Source organism: Phoca vitulina, unplaced genomic scaffold, assembly GCF_004348235.1.
Source record: "Phoca vitulina isolate PV1807 unplaced genomic scaffold, GSC_HSeal_1.0 scaffold10, whole genome shotgun sequence".
NCBI lineage: Eukaryota > Metazoa > Chordata > Mammalia > Carnivora > Phocidae > Phoca > Phoca vitulina.
The window spans coordinates 20,635,812-20,650,145 of record NW_022589713.1 but is presented as its reverse complement, the minus strand read 5'-3'; the positions used below and the strand labels follow the sequence as shown (position 1 = coordinate 20,650,145).

The window sequence follows — 14,334 nt, the reverse complement described above, 5'->3', positions numbered from 1 at the left end:
AACATGGTAAAATTCTTCACATTCTAACTCCATTACTGCTTTGCAGTCACCACCATTCCCCAAAAGTTGGCGATACAACTGTGTGTGAATCTGACTATGCCACTACTCCTGGCATGCAATTAGTTACTTTTTCAGAGATACTCTCCTTGACGCATCCAGCTTGCCCAAATTCTCCCGTGCTACCAGGCCAGTCTTTTGTCCATCTCTCTAGGTTGATGAGGTGTTTTTTTTGTTTGTTTTTAAGATTTTATTTATTTATTTGACAGAGAGATAGAGAGCACAAGTAGGCAGAGCAGCTGGCAGAGGGAGAGGGAGAAGCAGAGGGAGAGGGAGCTCGATGCGGGGCCTCATCCCAGGACCCTCGGATCATGTCCTGAGCTGAAGGCAGCCGCTTAACGGACTGAGCCACCCAGGTGCCCCGGTTGATGAGGTTCATAAAGCAGAGACCCAAATGCAGGGCCAACAATATCTACTATGGAGTCAGGTGGGCTTTGTTCAGCCACATGACTTCAGGCTTTGGACCCTCAACTTCCCTGCATATCCAGGTGAACAACTCCTACTCAAGGAAATGTAATAAACACTGGTGATTAGTTCTTGGCACATAGTAGGTGCTCAAAAATATTTGCTGAATTTAATTGCATTAACATTAAAGTCCCAGGCCAGAATTTGGACTTTATGAAGGCTCTGGCTGTGAGCTGGAGCTTGGAGGGGTTAATGATCAATTTTAGCAGTCTTCTCTGGGGCTAAGAATGCAAAATATACACCTTGTTCTTTGCCTCGAAGACCTGCTTGTTAGCTGGGGAAACAGATGGACAACCTCCCAAGAGTTCAGTTCAAAATTCCTAGAGCAGTGGTGCTCAAACTCTAGCAAGCATCAAAATCACCTAGAGGTCATCTGGTGAAACAGACTGCTGGCTACACCCCCAGAATTTAATTCAGTAGGCCTTGGGTGCAGTATGAGAATTTGAAAGTCTGCATTTCCCACTTGCTCTCAGGTGATAGTGAAACTGCTGGGCCCACACTTTGAGCACTACCCACTAGAGCCTAGGAGCCCTGTGCTCAACACGCAGCACATAGCGGGTCTCCGAATCCTGGCTCCACCACATCTTTAGTCTTGGCTCTTGATCTAATCCTCTACCTCTCTGTACTTTGCCACATCTGTGAAATCAGGATAAGGGATTGCAAGCGAGTGCTTAAAGCCACACCTGGCACAGTGTTTAACAAATGTTAGCTTCTATTATCTATTCATTTTCTGGGGGTGGTGGGACGCCCAAACTAGAGGTCTAGGTAGCCAGAGAAGAGCAAGAACTAAGTCTCTCTTCCGTGCAGCAAGGAAGGCACAAGAGCTGAGGACCAGTACTATCCTTCTCAGAGTAACGCCCTACTGGGGTCTGGGGTCTTGAAATCTCTGGCCCTTCCAAAAGCGCGCTGATGTCCAACCCACAGGTTCCTTACGTCCCACAGATGCTGCGCAGGCGCAGAACCCGATGTGCCCACGCTTGACGCACATGCGTACTCAGGCGCACTGGTTGGGGGCTGGCCGGCAGAGCAAAAATGGCGGCGGCAATGCGCGTGGGGGCGGCTGGAGCAAGACTCAGCGTTGTGGTGAGCGGTCTCCGCTCCGCGGTCCGCAACCTGTGTAGCCAGCCAGTCTCCGTTAACGAACGCATCGAGAACAAGCGCCGCGCCGCCTTGGTGGGAGGAGGCCAGCGCCGCGTGGATGCGCAGCATAAGCGAGTGAGTCCTGCGGCGGTCCGGCCATCCCTACGGCGTTCGGGTCATCTCCTCGGCGTTCGCGACCTATCACAGCGTGCCCAGCTCGCGACGCCCCAGTCCTTTCAGCCAATCAGCGCCATGCCGGGGAGCGGCGGGGGCGGGGGCGAGAAGGTTCACCTTGAGTACCTGTTGCCTTGCACCAAGAGGCGGGGAAAACGACGATAAGCACCATTGTGCTTTACTACTCTCCACTTTGCTTCTGGATTTTTAGAGGGAGCTGGCTGGGTCCCAGATGACTCACCACTTAACATCTATAAACTTTTGGACTAGTTACTTAATCACTAGGAGTCAGTTTACTTTAAGAAGAAGATAGTAGTACTTCTCCCCTCACAATCTTATCGGTAGAGCTACGGAAGCGATGATAGGCACTTAATTAGGAAAAAAAAATCTGTTTATTCTTCTCCTGCCCCGTGAAACCGTGGTAAGTTCTTGCTCCATTATGGAAGCAGGAAAATCGAAGGATATGGCAGGGGAAGTAACGTGGGCAAATTCTCACATTAATCTGGGGCGGGGGGTGCACGGGGAACTTGTGGAACTTCTGACCCCACAATGCTGGCTGAACGCCTTTAGGATCTTAGCGTGCATCGACATGCTGGGTAGGAAAGGTACGTGTCAGAGGCAGGGAGGTTTTTGAGGCAAGACATCTGGCCTTCAGAGGTAAGCTGGGTGGACCATTTAGCAGCAGGAAACACTGAGGCTCAGATCAGTGACCTGGGACTTGAAACTAGGCTCACGCAGTGCATCACTGACACGTGTGTGAATCTGGACTGATGTGCTGGATGAGTTAAATAACCAATCTGGAAGATGCGGAAGTGAAATTCTTAGAGGTGAAGGGCATCGAGGCACAACTGTCAAGTGTGGGGGTGGTGAGGGGTGGAACGCTGGGATCTTCAGTGAGATTTGAACTAGCTCTTTATTGAAGTCTAAATTGAGTGTGGATTTATTTATTTTTATTTTTTTTAAAGATTTTATTTATTTGACAGAAAAAGAGAGTGAGAGAACACAAGCAGGGGGAACGGCAGGCAGAGGGAGAGGGAGAAGCAGACTCCCCGCTGAGCAGAGAGCCCAGTGCTGGGCTCCATCCCAGGACTCCAGGATCATGACCTGAGCTGAAGGCAGCTGCTTAACCACCTGAGCCACCCAGACACCCCTTGAGTGTTGATTTAGATGTTATAAATTCCGATTTGACAGGAACATGAAGGTGACCGTTCCTTTTTGATAAGTTACCATTCCTTTTTGGCAAGTTACTTCATCCCTAGAAGTCAGTTTATTCTAAAGGGAAGATAGTAATTTTTGACCCTTGGGAGTGAGATGTAAATTTGGTGGTTGAGTGTGGGGCCGCCTGGGTGGTGCAGTCCTTAAGCCTCGGACTCTTGGTTTTGGCTCAGGTCGTGATCTGCAGTGGTGGAATCAAGCCCCAAGTCAGGCTCCAGACTCAGCAGCGAGTCTGCTTGGGGCTCTCTCTCCCTCTCCCTCTGCCCCTCCCCCCACCATCCTGTGTGTGCTCTCTCTCTCAAATAAACAAATCTTAAAACAAATTTTGGTTGAGTATGTGGTGCCAGGAGTGCTTTCCCTGCCTCCCCTGGGGTGGCTCTGTCTGGGTTGAAGGAACCTTTACATCATCCTTTGGAAAGGCCTCTCAGTGCTCCTGTGTACTCTTAGTGTTGGGGCCCATTGCTGAATTCCTCCCTGGAACATCACCCCACTTCTTCCTGGGTAGACCCTACCGGGTTTAGATGCAGGCTCAAGAAGCAATTTTTCTTTTGCCAGAGCTGACTTAGGAGGCTGACTTGATTTAAATCCCTCACTCCACCCCCTTTGAAACAATTTTTTGGACTCCTTCCATAGGACAGATTCCCAGAAATGGAATTACTGGTTCAAGAGATAGGAATCTTTTTAACACTCTAATATATGTTGCCAAATTGCTTTCTGGAAAACTTAATTCTACTTTACACAACAGTGTATACGATTGCCTGTTTGTTTTAAAAAGACCTCACTGGCTTTGGCTACTTTCTTATGGGGGAAAAAAAAAGCCAGTTTGAGGTGTTTTTTTTCCCAGGGTGGAGGGAGGTTGGAAGACAGTGGGCCTGGGTGTTTGATTTGGTCTAAGGGCTTCAGAGTCCAAGCAACAGAGGCTCTTGATAAGTTGAAGGTTCCAACCTCACCCCTTCCAAGAAGCAATTTTTTTCTTTTTTACTCCTCTCAAGTGAGCTCTTTACCGCTCCCTGTCCCACTTCTTTTCTTCTTAGCCACTACCTGCTGTGGGGTTGTCTTGGTATCATAGTGTCACTGTTAGGTGTGGGGTCCCTAAGCAAAGCCCCTAATGTAGGATAGTAGGAGAAGCGCATGGAGGAGGCAGGAGAAAGAACCAGGAAGTGGTCCTGGAAGTGTCCTTCTGGTTGGACACTAGTGAGGTGAGTTTGTGTGAGGTTCCCTAGAAGAAGCTTGTGAATCTGGGGATGTGGCCTCAGACTCTTCACTAAACCTACTTTAGTTTTCCACCTCCTACTTTTCCATTCTCCTTTTTATTGCTCGTTAAGTCTCCAGTAAATGTGGAACTAGTTATCTTGTTCCACAGTCAGGCTCTCCTTACCCCCACTTCTCTTCACCTTTTCCTCCTCCCATTTCCTTATTTGCCTTCCCTGGTTGGTGGCTCCTGGAGCACCCTGTCTGCCCGGATTTCCTTACTGGCTGAAATCTACTGATAATACCTGTGTTTTGGGCAGGTTGATGGAATAGAGGCTTTCATGAGGGGTGAAGGGGCAAACGCTGTCTTGCCTTCTTATGAACGCTCCTTGCTTACTTTGCCTATGATGACCTCACTGAATGTTTTTTGTTGCATTTTAGGGAAAGCTAACCACCAGAGAGCGGATCAGTCTTTTGCTGGACCCTGGCAGTTTTGTTGAGAGTGACATGTTTGTGGAACACAGATGTGCAGATTTTGGAATGGCTGCTGAGAAGAATAAGGTATCTTTTCACATGGTGGTATGAGCCTCTAAGTTGCACTTTCCAGCTGTGGCCCTCCTGGCCTACCACTAGACTAATGAAGGCCTTTTGGAACTCAAGGTATACATTTAATAGTTTTCAGGTTTGGGGCCTGAAGTTGCAGGAGTGCCTTGGGAGAAGTATTACTGGGCCTCCAGCTTCTCCTACTTACCTTTGTCTGCAGATGAAGGAATGTGAGTGGGACTGCTCATATCTTTTGCAGTGTGACTCTGGCCCGGTTTCCAGGGCTCTGGTTGTGGGTTCAGAGTTCTCACAAATACACATTGACGAACTTGGAAGGGAAGATGAGAATGTCTTTTAGTTGTGTTCTGGTTTGTCTAGGCACCAGAGACCCCCTAAAGCAGGACCACTTGCCTGTTTTGACACTTTAAGTTTATGGAGTTTTTGAGGTCAGAGTTACCAATACTTCTTTTTTAATTGGGTGTTCTCCTTGGGTATGCAGAATTCTTTGGACTCACTTTTGATCAGTTTTCCTCAGGTCTGCATATATGCTGTTAGTGACCAAAGATTTGTGAACTTGGCACCAAATCAGCTGGCCCCATTTCAGTCCTTATGGGCCACACAGTATTCCAGGATTTCAAGCAAAATGATGGGTTTGCCTTAAGGTTTGGGGGTGGGGTGTGTGGCTTTGTAGAGTTGCCACGTGTCATTCTATGCCCTTCTCCTTCCTGTGGCATTTGGTAGTGGCAGCTCTAGGGAGTCTTGATTATTTTGGTTTTAGGAAGGAAGATGAAATCTAACTATAGTGCCCTTCACTTCTGTTGATGAAGCAGTAGCCTAGTGCTTGCTGTTGCAGAGCTGAGCAGGGGAAGGGGAGATTCCATCATGTTCCTGATTCATACTGAATTTTAAGAAATTCAGGGTGGGCAGTTGTTCTGGGTTTTTTTGGTCTTTCATTGCCAAATTCATTAAAAGACGTATTTGGGTTTTTTAACTTACATTTTTCTATTTTTCTGGTAGTTTCCGGGAGACAGTGTGGTCACTGGACGGGGCCGAATCAATGGAAGATTGGTTTATGTCTTCAGTCAGGTATTTAATAACTCCAATAGGCTGAGCTTTCCTGGAGGGAAGAGCCAGGAGCAAAAGACATGAGAAGAAAGCAGTTTTGGGGAATGAAAACTTGTTTGTAGTGGGGGCAGATGAGGGGCATATGTCCCGAGTTTTATACTATAGTATGTGTTTTTTCTTAGGGAGAAAGAATCCTTAGTCTTGAGGGATGAACGCAGGGCAGTAATCATGTAAAAACTCCCAGGAACCAGGAGTTTATTCCGAGTGAGATTCCTCTTGGCAGGTTGGGTGTGTGCCTGGAGGACAGCCATGTCCTAGGCAATGTGTGGACTGAGAGTGCTGTGAATGCAGCCTGGGTGGAAGGGACTAGACTTTAGGAACCGTAGGTTTTGGGCTTTAATGAAAGTGTTAGAACAAGTTTTGTTAGGCTGCATAAAAACAGATACAGTTTCTTCACACTGAGACTATAGGAGAATATAGTATAGGAGGCAGAATAATGGCCCCCCCAAATGTCCAACTCCTAATTCCTGATATTTATGAATATGTTAACTTACATGGCAAAGGGGAATTAAGCTGCAGATAGAATTAGTGTTGCTAATTAGCTAACCTTAAAATAAAGAAGGCTGGATTACCCAGGTGGGCACAATATAATCACAAGGGTCCTTAAAAGGAGAGGCAGAAGTAGAGTTCCAAACGATCTGTTGTGAGAGGGGCCTGCCATTGCTGGCTAAGAAGATGGAGGAAGGAGGTCATGAACGAAGGAATGCAGATGGTCTCCAGAACCTGGAAAAGGCAGGAAAAAAGATTCTCCCTTGGATCCTCCAGAAAGGTGCCTAACCATGCTAACCTTGAGTGTAGCTCAGTGAGGCCCATGTAGGACTTCTGAATTATAGAACTGTGAGAGAATAAATTGCATTTGTGGTAATTGTTAGAGCAGGTAATAGTAAACTAACACTACACTATTTGGGGTTTGATTTCCCGCCCCCCGAGGTGGAAATATACATATTATTCTAAATGTTTAGTTCCTTTTATAGATCTAAAGTTATAAAGTATGGGTTTAATATTAAAATAACTATGCCTAATTTAAAATGTATTGTACTTAAACAATACTCATTTACTTAATGAATTACCTTTGAAATGTTTTAAAACTGTGTTATAAGTGGGTCTACCAAATGCTTAACTGGAAGAAATGATCTCTCCTTTTTGTAATTTATGAGAGCTAGGCAAAAGCTTGTACTGAAGGAAGCATTAATAAGATAGCTAGAACAAAGAAAGTTACTGTGCTTTCTGGGCTCAACCTTCTAACTACTGAGCAGATACAAAAATTCACTGAATTGATACTTTTTATCATCTTTTATCCCCATGGGGTAGGGTTGGATAGGGATGGGGAGAAGGGAAAGGGAAAAAACTGAGCCAGAGTTTCTGCCCCAAAGACGCTAATCATTTTGTAGATAGAATGGGGCAGGACAGGAGTGTCTTCCGTACAGATAGGGTGAGAGAGGTTCTGGCCAAATGCTGTGGGCTCAGGACAAGGGATGATCACATTCAGGCTTGAGGAGTGTTTTAGGGAAAATCGGGCATTTGAAATGGGCCTTGAAGGATACTGAGGGTGGGGAGTGATGTGCCAGCTTTTTTGTAGTGATCCCCAAAATGTTAATATCTGCAGTTGCTTTTTCTGGGGAACTTCTGCTTTTCCAGAGAAGCAACCTATGCCTGATAATTGGCCATAGGTATGTTCTGGGGGAGAGAAGTAGGGGGAAAGGAGGGGCCAGTGCTGGCTCATTATTTAGTGTACAGGTTTCTAATCTCCTCTGTTTTTAGCCTCACTTTTGCTTTGTTTTGCTGCTGGTGATTGAATCCAGAGCCCCTCTGATGAAGTTGCTTTAGAGAATAAACCTTTCCCCCTCTCGAGGTGAAGGAGAGGTCCTGTGGGTCCAGCTGCTCCCAACAGAGACTTTGTATCAGTCTGTTTTTCACCCCTCCTCACCCCCTACTTTCCATGGTTCCTGCCTTGTCCCCTCCTTGTGGTTACTCCCCCTGCAGTATATAGGCTTCCATTTGTTCTAAGTTAGATATTCTTCTTGTGCTTTCATTTCCCCTCCAGTTTGTTCAGTCTCTCCTCTGCCAATGTTTCCTCTTCCTTTTTTGTCCTCTTGGGCTGAATCTCTTTTTAATTCCCTGCTGTCTTTTTGAGATGGTCTTAGGAAGGAGGTCCTTCCTACAAGAAGCCCTTTACATCAGAAGGTAATGAAACTCCATAAGCCAGAGGAAGCAGTGAGGGCTCTGATTGACTTTTTTCACCTCCCTTGTCAAAATGACAGATACTTTCTAGTACTAGAAATGCCTGACTGTTTGATATCTGTAGAATCTGATTTTTTAGGTTAATTCTGCATGAAAAGTTTTCCTTTCCTTAGAGCTATGACTCATTTTTGTAGAGCAAAGACTAAGTCTTTTGCTCTTGACAATACATAAACTCCCTTTAAGATACAAATTATTTCATAGAATAGTGAATAAAAGAAGACTATTCCTAATTTTTTGAACTTCTAAAAATCCTTCAAAAACTTTTGGCTAAGAGTTTTTCATTTCCTCCTCCTCCTCCGGGCTCTTTGTCCCTGGCTAATCACTATATTTGTTGATTTAATTGTTTTCTTTTTAGGATTTTACAGTTTTTGGAGGTAGTCTGTCCGGGGCACATGCCCAAAAGATCTGCAAAGTGAGTATTTAATATTGAAAACCCAGTGTTTTCATCAGTCATGCGGTACATGTTGAGTATTGGGGTGCAGGACTGTATGTGGGGTGGGTGCTGACCCAAAGGTCCCTTCAGTCCAAGGCAGGAGTTTGTAACATTTTTTTGTATCATGGATCCCTTTGGCAGGCTGGTAATGATTTATATGCATAAAATATGTAGGATTACAAAGAATTAAAAATATTTTAAAAAATCACATTTGTAATATATGTGCTTTCTAATTTGTCAAATAACAAGATTTAGTTGTGGATCCAAACTACTATAATTTCACAGTAGGTGTGAGTAAAAATGCTATTTCAAGATATCTGCAACAACTTGAATGTGATATAAAAATATCCGTGGCTTCTATTAATGACAAAGTCACACGTATTTCTAATGTGTGTGTGTTTGTTGTTGTTGTTTTTTTTTTTGCCTGTGTTCATTATTAAAGGAAAGGCTAAAGATCAGCTAAAGTTAAAGATAAAGATGTAAGTTTTTTCCCATCCAAGGCATGGATGAAATCTATTTATCGACTGCTTGGGGTTCTGAAGACTCCAGGTAAAGAGCCCATGGTCCAGGTGAAGAGTCCAAGTACTAAAAGATAAAGAGCAGTGCAAGGATTGATTACATGATGGTATTTTAAAAACACTGCTAGTGATGAGATGCTCTGGAGATGAATAAAAGTATAGATCATATTTGAAGAACTTTGGAATTAAAGGTAGGGTTGACTGTTAGTAGCTGGGGAGAGCTTCCCTGTAAAATGGAAAACCTGTATTCTAGACATGGTCTTGTCATGTATTTCTGAAACCTTGGACCAATCACTTAACTTTTAAACCTTCCTAATTTTTCTTTTTACTGCCTCTGTTATCATGGTTAAATGGATAATATGGAAGTGAAAGGGCTTTGTGAACTGACAAGAGCTATTAGGAATGTTACTTATTAGGCTCTCAAGCCACTGACCCACGAGGAAAATATGGCTCATTACAAGTAAAAGCAGGGTTGGGCCTGGCTTCTGGTTAACAGATGGATCTACATGTACTTTCACGAAAATACTACTTTGCTATTATGTACTGTCAGTTCTTTCAAAAGAGTAATGGGATCGGGGAGGTGGTGGTGGCTGTGGCGGGGGCGCCTGGCTGGCTCAGTCAGTAGAGCATGTGATTCTTGATCTCAGGGTCATGAGTTCAAGCCCTATGTTGGGCATGGAGCCTACTTTAAAAAAAAAAAATAACTGGGAACAAAACTGGCTACTGGAAAAATATTACAGCTAGACCTGTGGCTCTAGAAATGGTTGTCATGAGCAGTCTTCCCACCTGCTACTGGGAAGTGCTTTGGCTCTTGGATGCCTGAGGGGCTTTAATCTGCCCTTAAAATTTTGGTTCTCTATCTTCCATGAAGGTATCCAGTCATCCTGGGGAATGAAGCTGGTGTAAATGACTCCTGTTTTGAAAAGTGCACTTAGAACATTTTTCCAGAAAACACCATGATGCTTTATAAATTCTGGTTTTGGTAACAGGATCAGTTGTTTCATAAAAGGTTTCTTTGCTGTCTCAGATCATGGACCAGGCCATGACAGTGGGGGCTCCAGTGATTGGACTGAATGACTCCGGGGGAGCACGGATCCAAGAGGGAATAGAGTCTTTGGCTGGCTATGCAGACATCTTTCTGGTGAGAAACCTGTTAATAGAATACAGAGAGTAAAATAGTACAAGGTTTAGTTTTCTAAGCTATGTCTTGGTCAGAGCTTCCCTGTCCCTACTGTTCTCTGCTGTATGTCTGTTCTGTGGCTTCTTCCTGTGTCACTGCGGAAGGCGTGGAAGGTGGACGAAAAGCAAGAAGAGTAGGTGGAGAGAGTTTTCTTTTTTTTTTCTCACAGAGGACCACTCCTAGGGGAAAATTAAAGATCACTTATAAGGGAAATACACCTGATTATTTTTTTCAAAAGCAAAAGACATGGAATATAAAAGGTTAAAATGAATTGATTGGCTAGAAATAGGAATTTAAAAAAATGCAGTGCTTATTTTGGTTAAAACACAAGGTCATTATATGAAGTTCAAGTTGTAGTACAAAGAAAAATTAGCCAAATCCCACCATTCAGAAACATTCCATGAATATCATTTCAGATATCTTTCTGCTTACTTACTAAAATTACAGAGAAAGAAATGAAAAACACAAAAATAAATTAAATGTGTCATTTGAAGTAGGAAGTATATTCTAAGAAAGTAAGGGAGATTGGGGTGAGGGAGAGAGATACTGCCAGATGGAAACTTGAGAAAAGCGATCTACATTTCTAGAGAGGGGAGGAAAAAGGGAGAAGGCAGGAAAGAAACAGGCAGACATTGTTTCTAATCAGGCCAGCTGTTGTTGTCATCCCCTGGGCTGCAGGCTTATGAGTGTTCTGTCCCTGTCTACTGCCCTTTACGATCCATCAGAACAATGTGTATTTATTTGTGTAAGATGCTCTGCTAGTTGTGTGAGTACTTACGTTCATTGAGAAGCCACTTTGTAGATCTTAAACCTACTTTTTAATCTTTAACCTTGAGCTCCAGGAATAACCTACTGGGGAGAATTAGCTCTTTGGATGGCGTGGTCAGACGATTTAGGCCTGGAAGTTCTCCTTTAGCCCTTAGCCTGGAAGTCATGCCTGTATTGGAAATGAAGGAAAGGAAGCATGGCCCTAAGAGAAGTGGCAGTAAATCACCACATTTTAGAGCTTGTCAGGGTTTTAGAATATCTCCTACTCTAACCTGTCTTTAGGAGTACAGGCTGCAGGAGTTGGGTTTTATTTTGTTTTCAGGAGGTAGGCTTTAGTGACTTTAATAAATTATTTACTGGGGTGCTTGGGTGGCTCGGTCAGTTAAGTGTCCGACTCTTGATCTCAGTTCAGGTCTTGATCTCAGGGTCATGAGTTCAAGCCTTGTGTTGGGCTTGGAGCCTACTTAAAAAAAAAAATTATTAATGCTGCTTGTTATTTCTACACCTCCAGCCACTTCCTTCTGCCTGTATTGTTATTTAAAATTTTTTTTTTTGTAACTTTATTTTGATAGAATTTCAAACTTCATATAAAAATTGCAAAAATAGTACAGGGAACTCCCATATGTCCTTTACCCAGATTCGTCACTTGTTTACATTTTGCCCATTTGCTCTATCATTTCTCTCCATATGTATATATTTATCTGAAACACTATAAATTAGATACTGTTCCTTCTGTAGCTCTTAAATCCTTCATTGTGTGTTTCCTAAGAACAAGGACATTCTGTAATAAAGTGAGAACAATAATAGAAATCAAGAAATTTAACATTGATTCATCGATATTATTCTTATCTATGGTACTTACTCAGATTTCATCAAACAATCCTAAATAAAGCCCTCTCTAGCTATTCCCTTACTCCCCTATGCCCCATCCAATTCAGGATTAAGTACTGTCTGTAATTGTTTTATCCCCTTAATTTCCTTTAATTTGGAGCAGTTTCTCAGTTTTTCTTTGTCCTCCATGACCTTGACATTTTTGGGAACAGCTTTATAAGAGGTATAATTTACAAACCATAAAATCCATCCATTCTAAGCATGTAATTCAATGACTTTTTTTAAAATTCCAATAAAATTAACAACAGTGTTAGTTTCAGGTATACAATATAGTGATTTAATAATTCTATACATTATTCAGTGCTTCTCATGGTAAGTGAACTCTTAATCCTCTTCACTGATTTCACCCATCTCCCCTCTCACCTTTCCTCTGGTAACCATCAGTTCTGTATATTTAAGAGTCTGTTTTTTTGTCTCTTTTTTCTTTGTTCGTTTTGTTTCTTAAGCTCCACATATGAGTGAAATCATATGGTATTTGTCTTTTATTTCACTTAGCATTATACTTTAGCTCCATCCATATTGTTGCAAATGGCAAGATTTTATTCTTTTTTATGGCTAAGTAATATTCCTGTGTGTGTGTGTGTGTGTGTGTGTGTGTGTGTATGTGATTGATATGTTTATGTATATACATACATATATATCACATCTTCTTTATCCATTCATCTATTGATGCACACTTGGATTGCTTCCATATCTTGGCTATTGTAAATAGTGCTGTAATAAACGTATGGGTGCATATATCCCTTGGATTTAGTGTTTTTATATTCTTTGGGTAAATACCCACTAGTGTGATAATTGGATCGTAGGGTAGTTCTATTTTTAATCTTTTTAAAGATTAAACTCTTTATCAGATATGTCATTTGCAAATATCTTCTCCCACCCAAGCACCCCAGTAAATAATTTATTAAAGTCACTAAAGCCTACCTCCTGAAAACAAAATGCAGGAACCTCCATGCTGTCTGCAGTGGCTGCACAAGTTTGTCTTCCCACCAGTGATGCACAGGGGTTCTTTTTTTCTCCACATCCTTGCCAACACTTGTTGTGTTTTTGATTTTTTTTAAGATTTGAGAGAGAGCGAACGTGTGCGCACATGCATAAGCAGGAGGGGCAGAGGGAAAGGGAGAGAGAATCCCAAGCAGACTCCCTGCTGAGTGCAGAGCCCGATGTGGGGCTCAGCCTCATAACTGGAAATCATGACCTGAGCTGAAATTGAGTCGGATGCCCAACTGACTGCGCCACCCAGGTGCCCCTGTTGTGTTTTTGATTTTCACTACTAGACAGGTGTAAGGTGATACCTCATTGTGGTTTTGATTTGCATTTTCCTGCTGAATGATATTGAGCATCTTTTCATGTGTCTATTGGCCATCTGGATGTCTTCTTTGGAGAAATGTCTGTTCATGTTTTCTGCCCAGTTTTTTTTTTTTTTAAGATTTTATTTATTTATTTGACAGAGAGAGAGAGAGACCATGAGAGAGGGAACACAAGCAGGGGGAGTGGGAGAGGGAGAAGCAGGCTTCCCGCTGAGCGGAGAGCCTGATGCGGGGCTTGATCCCAGGACCCTGGGATCATGACCTGAGCCGAAGGCAGACGCTTAACAACTGAGCCACCCAGGCGCCCCTTCTGTCCAGTTTTTAATTGGATTATTTTTTAGAATGTTGAGTTCTATCAGTTCTTTATATATTTTAGATACTAACTCTTTATCAGATATGTCATTTGCAAATATCTTCTCCCATTTTGTTGGTCATCTTTTGGTTTTGTCAACTGTTTCCTTTTCTGTGCAAAAGCTTTTTATCTTGATAAAGTCCCAATAGTTCATTTTGCCTTTGTTGCCCTTGCTTTTGAAGATGTGTCTGGCAGGAAGTTGCTGTGGCCAAGGTCAAAGAGGTTGCTGCCTGTGTTCTCCTTAAGGATTTTGATGGATTCCTGTCTCACATTTAGGTCTTTCATCCATTTTGAGTCTGTTTTTGTGTATGGTGTAAGGAAATAGTCCAGTTTCATTCTTCTGCACATGACTGTCCAATTTTCCCAACACCATTTGTTGAAGAGACTGTCTTTTTTCCATTGGATGTTCTTTCTTGCTTTGTTGAAGATTAGTTGACCACAGAGTTGAGGGTCTTCTTCCTCTTCTTCTGAGAGTACTATAATGTGTATGTTGGTACATGTCTGCTTCCTTACAGGTTCCTCAGGGTGTTCATTTTTCTTTATTGTTTTCTTAGCTGCTCCTTAGACTGAATAGTTCAGTTGTCTTCAAGTTCTCTGAATTTTTCTTTTGCTTGAAATCTGTTGAACCCCTCTAGTAAGCTTTTCATTTCAGTTATTGTCCTTTTCAACTCCAGAATTTCTGCTTCGTTTCTTTCTATTTCTATTTATTGGCATACTCATTTTGTTCATTGTTTTTCTGATTTCCTTTTTTCCCCCCCTCATGATTTCCTTTAGCTCATTGACTGTATTTA

General features: G+C 42.8%; 1 protein-coding gene across 1 annotated transcript in view; it reads left to right on the top strand.

Annotated features, from left to right (window-relative positions):
- Positions 1-1,521: 1,521 nt before the first annotated feature.
- PCCB (propionyl-CoA carboxylase subunit beta) overlaps positions 1,522-14,334 on the top strand; it is a 96,555-nt gene continuing 83,742 nt past the window's right edge. Inside the window, exons 1-5 of the mRNA XM_032408641.1 lie at positions 1,522-1,737; positions 4,624-4,743; positions 5,743-5,811; positions 8,447-8,503; positions 10,070-10,183. Coding sequence (XP_032264532.1) covers positions 1,555-1,737; positions 4,624-4,743; positions 5,743-5,811; positions 8,447-8,503; positions 10,070-10,183 — 543 coding nt within the window. The 5' untranslated portion in view covers positions 1,522-1,554. The remainder of the gene's footprint in view (positions 1,738-4,623; positions 4,744-5,742; positions 5,812-8,446; positions 8,504-10,069; positions 10,184-14,334) is intronic.